Below are 12604 nucleotides of genomic sequence, written 5' to 3' on the forward strand. Positions count from 1 at the left end.
CGGGGACGATGAACTTGAGAGCCCTTGGGCGGGAAAATTTGGTGGAAAAGTGTAACGAGATCCGTCAAGTATGGAGACTTTTGAAATAGGTACCTGAAGTATATTTTCTTGGTTTTTTTTGCATTTAGCCCCTTAGAAAATTTTTTTACAAATAATCCTATAAAATTTATATTTATAAGATTGGCCCTATTCCCGTTACGCGAGCGCTGATGACAAAGTTAAATACGGTGACCCATTCACCGTATTTAGATACGATGAATGATTTACCATGTTCTATTATTTTTCTGCGACGATGTTATAAAATATTTAGAATTTAGGATTTATGAAGGACATGAAGAACCATTCACTATGTCCAAACACGGTGAATGGTTCGTCCTGTTCAACTTAAAATAAACAATCATGACACTTGTGTAGCCAGGATAGGATCAACCTTAAAAATATAAATTTTGTGAGATTGTTTGTAGAAAAAAATTTAAAAGGGCTAAATGCAAAAAAGTCCTATTTTCTTGGAATTTTTTACCAAACACCCTTTAAAAAATTCGTCTTTGGTTAAAGAACTCGTTTAAAAAATTTATTTAACTAAACAACCCTTATAAAATTTTCTAAAGAGGGAGAATGATTCACTACTTATTAAAGTTTTATTGAACGTGAAGATTACTTCAGAGTCTCTCATTTATCTTTTCACTATAACACTGAATTGAACGAAATAAAATTAGTTTGCCAATTAAAATTCATTTCACAAATTATAAACTTTTTTGGAGGGTCAATTTTAAAAAAAAAAAGCCCTATTTTCTTTCATCAAACGCCTCAACTACTACCGAATTAGCCTATTGGTTTTTATATTTAGAAAAATATGATTTGCATATTTCAAAATAGAAAGTAAATGCTTATTCAAAAAATTGATTGATAAAAAAATTGAAAAATATAGATCCTTGAATGAAGACAAGTACTGAGTTGTTTGGTTCCATATAAAACTGTAAAAGATAAGTTTTGGTCAATTTGTATAAAAAAATTATTAGTTTTGAGCTTTTGCAAAAGTGGTCCATATTTTCTAATTTTACAGATTCGAACCGAAGTTTTCACCGTTTGACCAAATACCCCTCATCTAAATCCGCCTCTCGCGTATTCCCTCATATACATATACCACAATTACGACCTCTTGGGCGGGCATTAAATGCACCCCAAGCATCTTTACGCAACCTCCTACTTATCTGAATGCAAATCAAATCGGCTCAGTTATTCAACAACCCTGGTATTTGTTATTCAGCTTTTAAAAATTAAATATACTGAAGCTACATGACAAAAACTATACGCATGGCAACATGAATAATAATGCAACGCAAATGAGCAACATAAAGATAAATGGTGCAACACCCCTTCTAGCAGTGCAGCTTGCAGTTAATATCAATGCAACTCCTGTCGTTAACCGTGCGAAGCTGGCATTCAATCTTCTCCCTCACCGGGGCAACATCCTACTTCCCAGTAAGGGGGTCAGGCAGTCATCTTCTCAAATCACAAGAAATGTAGGGGAGTTTATTTCAAAATGCTTTAAGTCCAGGTGATGCGAGATCTATCTCACATGTTCGGCTGGCTATCAGACTCTGATATTAAATGTAACGATCCGATCCGCCAGTAATAATAGCTCGTTGGACCGAAATCACCGACCCAAAATGCTTAAGCCCAGTTATTATTAATAGTGAGTCTATCACTTGTAAACCCATCACACTCTCTCACATTATCCGATATAGGACTAATCGGATGTCACATACTCTTCTCGTGTAAATCATGGCATCCTCGTCAGTCCAGTCCAATTATATACATAGTTTCAGATTTATTAACAATATCCATCTCACACTTTTGACTGCATATGAGGCTCTAATATTAAATGTAATGATCCGACATGTTAAAAATAATAATTGGGTTTAAACATTTTGGGCTGTTGGTTGGGCCTAATAAATTATTATTGCTAGTAGGCCGATCATTACATAATTAACAAAGATCTAGAGTTTTAGGAGACATTTATCTCAATTTAAAAATTCAAAGGACCGGAATAAGACAGTGCCATAAGTTCAGGGACTAGCAACGCAATTCTAGATAAATAATCCCTCGATTACTTGCTCATCAAGAACCAATTCCAATTTTCAAAACGTACTTAAACTGGGACCCCTCTCCCATATCCAAAACCCCAACTACCCCACGCAATCGTATCCATCCCTAATTATAAATAAATAAATAAATTAATTAATTAATTAATTATGGTTAAAATATAAACATTTTCTAAAAATATTTTTTTTTACGTAGTTTACTCTTCTGTCTTTCAGAATCCTCTAATTTATCTCCTTAAAATTTAAAATTATAATACTTTAATCTTACAAAATTACTATTTCATTACCGCTTCATGCATATATAATAATACGGTACAACTAGAAAACTAATAATGAATCAATTTTATTCTTAGAAATGATAAAGGAAAAGCTTAATAAGTAAACAATATGAAATCTTTTTACAAATTATTTAATTGAAGGAAAAGAAAAAGATTATTATGAATTCTCACAATTTCTCAAATATAATGTGTATTTTAGAAAATTATTCAATTATATTGTACAACAAATGCACGAATAGTGACAGAATAATAGGTGTACTGGATTAGATACGACAACTTTAAATTATAATAAGGAGGCAAAGTGGAGGCAAAGTGGATGTTCTTAAAACATAAGAGGTGTTGGTAGCCGAATTTTCCGATCCTTGACCCGGTCAAAAATCTTCCTCGGGGAGCGCATCGGGGTGAGGAACGGCTGCGGATGGTGACCCTTGAAGTGTACGCCCTTCGACAGATCAAACGATTAGGCTGACGAGGAATCGAGCCAGCCGGGTTCGAAAACCTTTACTGTGGAATCGGTTCGGTTTGATGAGCCGAATGTACGAACTGTACAGGAATCAATGTCGGCAGAAGTGCCGAATGGAAAAAGTACATAATAACTGGTTGGCTGAAAGAGCCGAATGTCTTTATATACTAATAAAAAAGAGTGTGCCCGAAGGGCATACAGACTAAGAAATATAGTTTACAACATAGTGATTCCCGTGGGGCAGACAGATTCTGCAAATGTAGTCTACAACGGAGTGATGCCCGTGGGGCAAACAGACTTCAGGATTCTACATAGCGAACTACTCCTAGGAAAGCAGTAAATCCGAAAAAGAAAAAGATTACATTTAGACTATTCCTAGAAAAGCGATAAAATGCAGAGGAAATAAAGGTGGTCTTCTCGTTCAGGATGGAGAAAGACCCTTATTGCAGGCTTCGAAATTACTATTTATAGTAATATCAACCCACATTATTGGTTGGTTGAAAGTAGTGGGGAGAGTGGTTGTAACTATGATCGTGGAAGTTACGCCCACTTCTCATGAAAGTTACGCCCCACTTCTAAACCGTTCCCGCCTAAACGCTCTTAACCTTCAAGCGCCTTATTGCCGACTCCTGGTGTACCACGTGTCCTTATTTTTTTGGCTCATACGTGGATTAGGTCGGGATATTAATTTTTTTGGCATCAACAAGAGGTAAAATGCAAAAGTTGTACCACATAATTTATACGCAAAATAGTGACAGGATAGTAACATTACTAAGTGCTACAGTTTCAAATCATATTAAAGAGATAAACTAGAGATTTTAAAAGATAGGGAGGTTAAATTTATACCTAAGTTTTTAAATACCTTTCTAAGAATCAACCTTAGATGGTAGTAAGGGAATATTTTAAGGAGTTTTTTGAAATAAACAAAAATAAATTAGATATTTTTAAAGTGTTGTAGGGCATATTAGATATTAGTATTTCTAAATCATCTATAGATATGATGAATCGAGAGTTCTCCTGTGGCCGACGTGTTCGTTCCTCAGCGCCTCCCTCTCTGCTGTTTTTTCCCGGGCGGGCGCGAGCGGGCGCCGGGTGCGGGTCGCGCACACGTGGGGGAGAGAGAGGGGGGAGGAGAGAGAAAGAGAGCCCGGGGGTGGGGAGAGGGAGAGGGGGGGAGAGAGAGAGAGAGAGGGAGGCGGGGGGCCTGCCGTGTGCGGGTGCGACCCGCGCCCCCCACGCGCGCACGCGAGAGTGAGAGAGGGAGCCGAAAGTGGGGTGATGGAGAGGGAGAGACGGTGAGTAGAAGGTGCAGAGAGAGACTAGGGAAGGGGGCCTGCCATGTGCGCGCGAGCCGTACCCACGCGGACACGCCAGAGAACGAAGAGAGTCTCTCTCTCTCCCACCCTCTCCTCTTTCCTTCTTCTTTCTCTACCCTCTCCCCCTCCCCGCCCCCACCTCTCTCCTTCTCTCTCCCCCTTTGCCCTTCCCTCCACTGGGTCCTGTCTATGTCGCAGGCCCACCCCCCCCGCCTAGCCGAGCAGATTGATACAGTCCTCTCTCTCTCCCCCTCCTCTTCCCCTCTTTCATGCCCTCTCCCCCCCCCGCCAAAACTCTTCCCCTTGTCTCCTTTCTCCCTCTCTCGTCCTCCTCTTTCCTTCCCTTCTCTCTCCCCCTCTTTTTCTCTCCCTCCCCCCGGCTCTCTCTCTCTCTCCCCTCTCCCCAGGGGAGTGCGTGGCGAGCGAGGGCGCGGAGGCTGCGGGGCGCCGGTGGCCGGGGTGCGGCTCTCCGGACGCTGCTGCGGACGCAAGCCGAGGGCCTCCCCGCGGGCGCTAGCGCGGGGCGCTCGAGGGCGCGGGAGCAGGGCGCAACGCGGGCTCTACGCGGAGTCGCAAAAAATTGCGGCTCATAGCCGTGGTTTTCACGAGGTCCACGAGGCCACTTCGGCCTCGTGGACCACATGAGAGGGAGGTCCACAGTGGACCTCCCTCTGATTCTATATATATATATATTAGAGCTAGACTGGAATACTATGGACGACAAAAGATTCTTTTTACTATCAAGTTTTTAATCCTTAGATGAGAAATTATAGGGTTAGGATGATATTAATCCTTAGGGTTGAGTGGTTCCCCCAGGGTTGAGCGGTCCCCATTGGATTATAATATTTAATCCAATGGTTAGAAATGATAAAAGTAATTAATCCAAAAATTAAAAACTTGATAGCAAAAAAGGCTTTTTGCTATCAATAGCATTCTAGTCTATATATAGTATTTTATTTTTATAATATAGATATATTATTATATAATAATTTATTATATCATTTACTATTTATTTTTATAAAATGTAAAATATATAAACGCGGGCCGGTGCGGAGAGCTCGCGCGGAGAGTGGTTTTTTTTTCCTTTTCTTTTGGCTTTTCTCCTGTAGGGCCCACTTCTCTCTCTCTCTCTCTCTCTTCTTTTTTTTCTTCTCTTTTCTAACTTTTTTTTTTCCCTTTTATTTTTTTTCCTTTTTCCTAACCTGTTTTTTTTATTTGTATAGTTGTGGATCACATACAAAAAATAAAAATTAAATTTAAAATTTAAAATTTAAAATTTAATTTTAAATTAAAATTTATATTTTTAATCGAATATCTCCTTATTTCGATGGAATCTTTTTTCTTCTTTTTTTTTTCCATTTCTAACTTTTTTTGTTTTGTATGGTTGTGGAACACATACAAAAAATAAAAATAAAAAATAAAATTTAGTATTTGATATTTTTAGATGATGTTGATGAAGAGACAAATATTGAACCTCTCATAGCAACTTTTATTTCTTTTTTGAAGTATAGTTGACTGTATAAATTAATGTATTATTTATATCTTCTATTTACTATATAATTTAAAATATTTTAGAATTTATATAAATTTTCCGCCGCGTAGCGCGGGCCTTCACTAGTATAACTAATAATAGGGGGCAATTGCTTACATATTTCTAAAAAGTTTCGGGCTTTCTTATTTATCTCGTTTAAAAAATTAATAGAAAAAAATATTTTTTTAATATTTCAAATTTTTTCAAATATACTAATAACTCTGGTATTTAATCTGAGATGATTTAATGGGTACTGACAACGGAATTATTTTTGAATAACAGAGAAATATGGCATGAGCGTTTTTAAAATGTAAAAAATAAGGGTATATATAAAATATTGGGTTAATTCATATAGGCTCCTGCAAATATATTCCTATAAAGTTCAACTTGTCGCTGTAAAAGTCGTGATACTTTCAAATANTTTTTTTTTTCCATTTCTAACTTTTTTTTGTTTTGTATGGTTGTGGAACACATACAAAAAATAAAAATAAAAAATAAAATTTAGTATTTGATATTTTTAGATGATGTTGATGAAGAGTGCAGAGACAAATATTGAACCTCTCATAGCAACTTTTATTTCTTTTTTGAAGTATAGTTGACTGTATATATTAATATATTACTTATATCTTCTATTTACTATATAATTTAAAATATTTTAGAATTTATATAAATTTTCCGCTGCGTAGCGCGGGCCTTCACTAATATAACTAATAATAGGGGGCAATTGCTTACATATTTCTAAAAAGTTTCAGGTTTTCTTATTTATCTCGTTTAAAAAATTAATAGAAAAAAATATTTTTTTAATATTTCAAATTTTTTCAAATATACTAATAACTCTGGTATTTAATCTGAGATGATTTAATGGATACTGACAACGGAATTATTTTTGAATAACAGAGAAATATGGCATGGGCGTTTTTAAAATGTAAAAAATAAGGATATATATAAAATATTGGGTTAATTCATATAGGCTCCTGCAAATATATTCCTACAAAGTTCAACTTTCATATGTTGTCGCTGTAAAAGTCATGATACTTTCAAATATGTCCCTCCAGGGTTAAGTATTTAACCTATGGTTAACTAAAATTTTCTAACGAATTCTAACGGTAGGGGTATATTTAAAAACATCGAAATTTTTGCAGGAACAACACATAAAATTTGAATTTTGTATGGATATATTTGTCATTCACAATATATAAAAGTTGAATTTTGTATGGATGTATTTGTCATTCACTATATTTGGAGGGATCTGTATGAAATATGTCCTAAAAGATTTAAGAACTTTTGAGGGGTATATAGGCAATTGTGTGTAAATAATAACTAGGAAGCCGGCGACGACTTCCATAGCCAGCAAGTAAAACCCTCAGGAGAGCGCCGACTCCACGCATCCCCCTTTCCCTCTCTCTCTCTATAAAAACCGTAATCGCTTCTTCTCCTACTCCACGCCACGCTACGCTTCTCCTTCTCCATCTCTCTAGGGTTTCTTTGCTCCCCTTCTCTCTCTCTCTCTCTCTCTCTCTTGGTTGTCCTGTTGTTGTCGAATTGAGGTATGTCGAATTTCCGATTCTCTTTCTTTAATTCGTTTTGATCGAATTGAGGTGGGTACAGTTTGATCGGTTTTGATTCTTTTGCTTTTTTTCTTATTTATTCTTTTTTGTTTTTTTTTATTTGGATTCGATGCGAAGATTTGGTGGGTTATTTTTTGGGGTTTTTTGGCCTCAGCTAATAGGCTGTTTCGAAATAATTAGCCCTTCAACTTTGTAATTTTTCTTTTTTTTTTTTTCCTATCGAAAAGTTTTCCAACTTTTTTTCAGTCTTTCGATTTGAATTGTTTCTTTTAATTGAATTGAAAGGTTAAAATCGTGCAGGCCCACAAAAATTTTCCTGCTTGCAAAATTGACCCACTGATTAGAATTGATTATAAAAATAATCCATCAACCAATTTCCCGTTGTAATCGGACCCACAAAATTAAACTTAGTAAAACTAGAAAATAGTGATTTTTATTTTTTATTTTTTATTTTTTTGCATCATATGAAGCTTTGTGACCAAATTAGAGTGAGGAACAAGGTTTGCGGTTTTTTATTTGCACCATTTTAAAGTTTGTGGATTAAATTGCTATTCATAGTGAACAAGTTGGTGGGTTTTATGTTTCTTTTAATTGAAATTTGTATAGTTTTATTGCAGAAAAGATGGTGAAGAGCACTTTCAAGGAGCAGAGGACTTTTGGTGTGTAATTATTTCAACTTTCTTATTTCAGTAGTTAAATATTCATGCTGGTATGGTTGCAGTGTATGATTAGAAATTTGGTTAAATGTGCTTAACTTTATTTTCTTATATAGACATTGCCTCAGCTTTTTTGTTGTTTTGATTTAAATTATTTTTTTGTGGATTCAGTAAAATTAACATCTTCATTTATTTGTCAGCCATGAATTGTTAATAGAATCCACTTTTGCATTATTGAGAATGCAGGTTAAGCTCTCAAATCAAAGGGAACCATGCTTAAATTTGATAAAAATCCCCTACAAAATTAACTGAAATAAGAACAATCAAAAGTTGAGGGAATGCCAAAAAAGAAAAAAAAAAATTAACATTGAGCAATTTATTTCGGATCATCGCCTATGGTTTAGTAGTCTTTACACATTTCTTATCCAAAAAATTATGAAGCTGTTCTAATGGATGCTCTGATTTCCCACCTGTAGAGAAGAGGAAGGCCGATGCTGCGAGCACCAGGGCTAAGTATCCGGATAGGGTTCCGGTAGTTGTCGATCATTTCAATTCTCCTTAGTCAACTATTAATATTTCTTTTTATCCAGTGCTTTACAATTTGATGAATCGTAGGGCGATAATGTATCGGATTTTTGCTCCTTGAACATTGTAAATTCAGTAAATTCAAATTTAGAGGGCAAATACTTAGATATTTTCAGCAAACGTAAAGTGAGAATGGTTGGCTATTTGAGAAATCCATTAAAATTTACTTGGGTTGCGGTCATTTATCCTCGTCTTTATTCTTCATCTTTGGCAAATGTTTTTTCCTTAGCGCATGTCTTGGTAAAAATAAGGGTTGCTCATAGTTCCTAGAATTTCTTTCTTCTTTCAATTGCTATATTTTCCGACTTACATCTACCGAGATATGGCATGCTAGATACTGTTGAAACTTTGTAGTCAGGAAGTTGTGTCGTAGATTAAGCATTGATAGCCTTTTTGGACCTTTACCTTTGCTCTTTGTAGATTTTGATTAAATTGTAGCGTGTGATTAGTGTTATGCTTTTAATCACATGCACAGTGGTTTCAAGTTCATTTGTTTTCTTGTCATTGTAGTGTTATGGTTGAAACACTGTTTATTGTGTTGTAGTCCATGTTGTCTAGGGCCTTTTTGAGTTCATTGAATGTATTGAAGGAGTGATATCTGATAGATTTTGTGCCTCTTTTTTCCTTTAGCGAGCAAGCGTTAATTTCAGTGCTTTAACAGAATTTCATTAGTCACGTGAGAAAAAATATTAAGCAGAAAGTTAATTCGCTTTGTTCTGATAATGATCCAATTTGGGTGTTACGAGTTGATAGATATTTGGAAACTGTTTAAATGTCAGAATACTGGGCCATGGTTATATAGTCTGAAAAGAAGGTACGCAGTAAGATTTCAATGAACATGTTGAAAGGCCTTTTAGAGCTTTTAAATTTTTTAGGACTTCATTTCTCCAAAAGAAAAAAGATGGTTAGGACTTGTGTAGGTTGTGGAATATTTATCAAAGTGTAAGCCTTATATAATTCATTCCTAAATAGGTAGTCAAGGACATGTAAATTTGATTTCTTCGACATTGAGCGCAATTTTTCTATTTTAGACCTCACATTGATTTCGACTTTGAGAAAGTATCTTTAGCTGACTAAAGTTTATTGAAGAATTTACGTTGAAGTTACGTGCAAATGTTATGGGTCTCTAATGTTTTCTTCTATGTCGTCTCATGCTTTTGGTTATTCTTATCATGTGTAATGTATTGTTGAACATATTTCTGCTAAGGTGAAGGTACTGCACGAACTACTTTTCTTATGATAGGAATAGCTACCCTTTTGAGATATATAAACTTTAGATTTTGTACAAATTTTTAATTTGCACTTTTTGTGCTGAAAAGAATTTAATGTTTGTTAAGGTGATAGTGGAGAAGGCGGAGAAGAGCGATGTGCCAGACATTGACAGGAAGAAGTGAGTAGATTTTTGTTTTCAGATGTTATTTTGTTTATAAACGAATGAGTTGAATTTAGAAGGTAAAGAAGTTTACACCTTGGCCTCTCAAGCAAAGCTCTTATATGAAGCTTCTACTTTATTGTGGAAGCTCATATATATATATATATATATATATATATATAGAATCCGGCTACTATACTCTTATGAGTACGATCGCCCTCGTACTCATAAGTTGTTTTCGATGATAGAGCTTCCAAATCGACGATCCACACCGTTAAACATTATCTAGAGCATTTAAAACGTCTAGAAATCAAATTTTATAATTTTTCGACATCATTTATCTTACGATCAAAAGGTCACAAAANTTTGACCGTTCATTTTATACCCGCTTGATGAACTTTATTATGATTTCGAAAAATTACGAAATTTATTTTTTAGAAGTTTCAAATACTCTAGATCATATTTAACGGAGTGGATCGTCGATTCAGAAGCTCCATCATTAAAAACAAGTTATGAGTACGAATGGCTCTATATTCATAAAAGTATAGTAGCCCTAGCCAATATATATATATATATATATATATATATATATATATATATATATACTTAGTGCAGCTTAGAAAAATATGGCCTGCATTGGTCGGTTTTGTTTATTCTTTTTGGATTTTCTTGTAAACTGAAGTGAATTAATTGTGTACATGAACTGAATTGAACCAAAACCAAAAAAATGCTGTTCATCTCTGTTGGATTATTCAATCTGGAAGTCCATTTATTTCCACCCTTTTACATAAAGATACCGACTTATCGTGCCCACTAAGTAAAATTTTGATTTGACAGTGGTCAAGCACTTCCTTTTATCATCATTTAACAGCTAAATATTTATCTATTATATGTTTGATTAACTTGGTTATTTTAGTTAAATTTGTTTCCAATGCACACAATCAAATCAAACTGAACCAAAGACCGATTAGTTCATGCGGCGAAGAGAAAACAAAGCCCTAGAGATATAATAGCAATTCGGTTCACACAATGCTTTTTAATTCAGAGAAATTCAGTTCCAGCCATGTTTTGATAAATTCTTAGTTAAAACTTGGAAATTCTGTGGTGCAGGTATTTGGTTCCATCTGATATGACGCTCGGGCATTTTGTGCATGTGATTCGCAAGAGAATCAATCTGAGTGCAGAAAAAGCCATGTTTATGTTCGTCGACAATGTTCTTCCGCCCACTGGTATGTAATCATATACATCAAAAAGGGGGGAATGAATTAAAAAGAAACATTGCCTAATTTGCTATACTTTTTTGCACTATCGCGTATGAGTTAATTTTTATAAGATTATTTTCCATTATTATTATGTTTATTGCTAAAATCAACCCATCTTTAATTTGTTGTAGGAGTTCTGATGTCAAAATTATATGAAGACAAGAAAGATGACGATGGTTTCCTATATATTTTCTACAGTGGGGAAAACACATTTGGGCATTGGATCACGCTATAAATATTATTTAGTTTATACTTTTTTTTCCCGGTGGATTTTTAGATCTAGCTTGAAGCAGCATCATGCTTCATGGGACCTCGCATGTTGATTTAGAGAAGAAGATGTACAGTTATCGCTGTGTACAGTTCTCAGTAGGTTCTAATAAACTGGAATCACAGATTCATATGAAGTCTCGTTGTTGAGAATCTGCTTTAAATGATGGTTTGCAAAGTGTCGTTTGAGTAGAGCGGTTTAAAGCTTCTTTAAATAGTTTTGATAGATTTCTTTTTCCAACGTGTGCTTCAAACTGAATCAGATCTAGAAGTTTGTTGTGGCTTTTCACCATGTTCAAAATCTTTTTATTGGCCTCATACTTATCTTGAGTAGAATATTTGCCCGGAAAGCTGAGCTAAACATGCGCGGCTATCTCAAAGAGCAATGCAAGTTGCCTGCATTTGTCAGTGGGCTTGTTTTGTTGAGTGATGCATGTTTGTTGTTGTTGCTGTTGCTGTTGGTGCTGGTGTGGTCTACCGCCGCAAAAGCTACTAATTCGGGGTTGCTTTTAGCAGTTCTGTCGGGATCGATAATGCAATTCGTTGCGGTTTGCAATCATTTTCAGAGTTGGAGCTTTTACAGACTGCAAATTGAAATGCATTATCAGGAAAAGCAGGCTCTTTGATCCTATATTACAACAGGTATTGCTTGCATCTTCCATTAGCATCTTTTTGCACTACTAGCTGTAAAAGTTGCTTTGTTTCTTTGTCGTACTTGCGAACATGTATCTTGCTTTGCTGTTACTGCTATCAACTTACCGCAACTTTTAGTGGTAATAGTGGCATGATAAAGGTTGTTATTGACAGGAAATGTGCATTGAATATGGTTGGAGTTTGATTAAGAGACTTTGCTGCGTGATGATTCATTCAATTGCCAGACACCCACCAGAAAGCCCTGGTAAGAATAGTCGCAGCAGAGGGTCTGTAAAATTTATTTTCTATGAAGTGTTTTTTAGCCCTATTATAGCTTCTACAATATCCACGTCTAGTCGAGCATTTGGTAAACAAAAAAGTCTGAATCTTACCCTATATGTTGGAAAACATAAGTAAGATTTTAAAAGCTTCAATTGGAAAGTTTTGCTTTAGCTGCAAAAACCAGCTGTCAAGGAAACTTTAGAACTACCAAAAGATAACCTACCTCATCAAACATCAATGCACTCCATTGTATAACCTATGTTAATCAACACTCCAGTAGAAGTAG

At 35.4% G+C, this 12604-nt stretch overlaps 1 protein-coding gene across 3 annotated transcripts; it reads left to right on the forward strand.

Moving 5' to 3' along the window:
- Nucleotides 7029-11599, forward strand: LOC109714757 (autophagy-related protein 8f-like). 3 transcript variants are annotated; one of them, XM_020239456.1, is made up of 6 exons: nucleotides 7029-7240; nucleotides 7868-7920; nucleotides 8394-8449; nucleotides 9840-9892; nucleotides 10985-11103; nucleotides 11268-11599. In XM_020239456.1, exons 2-6 carry the CDS (start codon nucleotides 7884-7886, stop codon nucleotides 11369-11371), a joined length of 369 nt encoding a protein of 122 aa, XP_020095045.1. In that variant the 5' UTR covers nucleotides 7029-7240; nucleotides 7868-7883; the 3' UTR covers nucleotides 11372-11599. The 3 variants fall into 3 exon arrangements, with proteins under 3 accessions (XP_020095045.1, XP_020095047.1, XP_020095046.1); XM_020239458.1 differs by having other exon boundaries at nucleotides 7881-7920; XM_020239457.1 differs by having other exon boundaries at nucleotides 7884-7920.

This window comes from Ananas comosus, linkage group 9 (genome assembly GCF_001540865.1).
Source record: "Ananas comosus cultivar F153 linkage group 9, ASM154086v1, whole genome shotgun sequence".
NCBI classification, from domain to species: Eukaryota; Viridiplantae; Streptophyta; class Magnoliopsida; order Poales; family Bromeliaceae; genus Ananas; species Ananas comosus.

Coding starts and splice junctions, on each gene's coding strand:
- LOC109714757 (XM_020239456.1), top strand. CDS start 7,884: ATGGTGAAGAGCACTTTCAAGGAGCAGAGGACTTTTG. Junction 7,921..8,393: donor CAAGGAGCAGAGGACTTTTG/GTGTGTAATTAT, acceptor TCCCACCTGTAG/AGAAGAGGAAGGCCGATGCT. Junction 11,104..11,267: donor CAATGTTCTTCCGCCCACTG/GTATGTAATCAT, acceptor AATTTGTTGTAG/GAGTTCTGATGTCAAAATTA.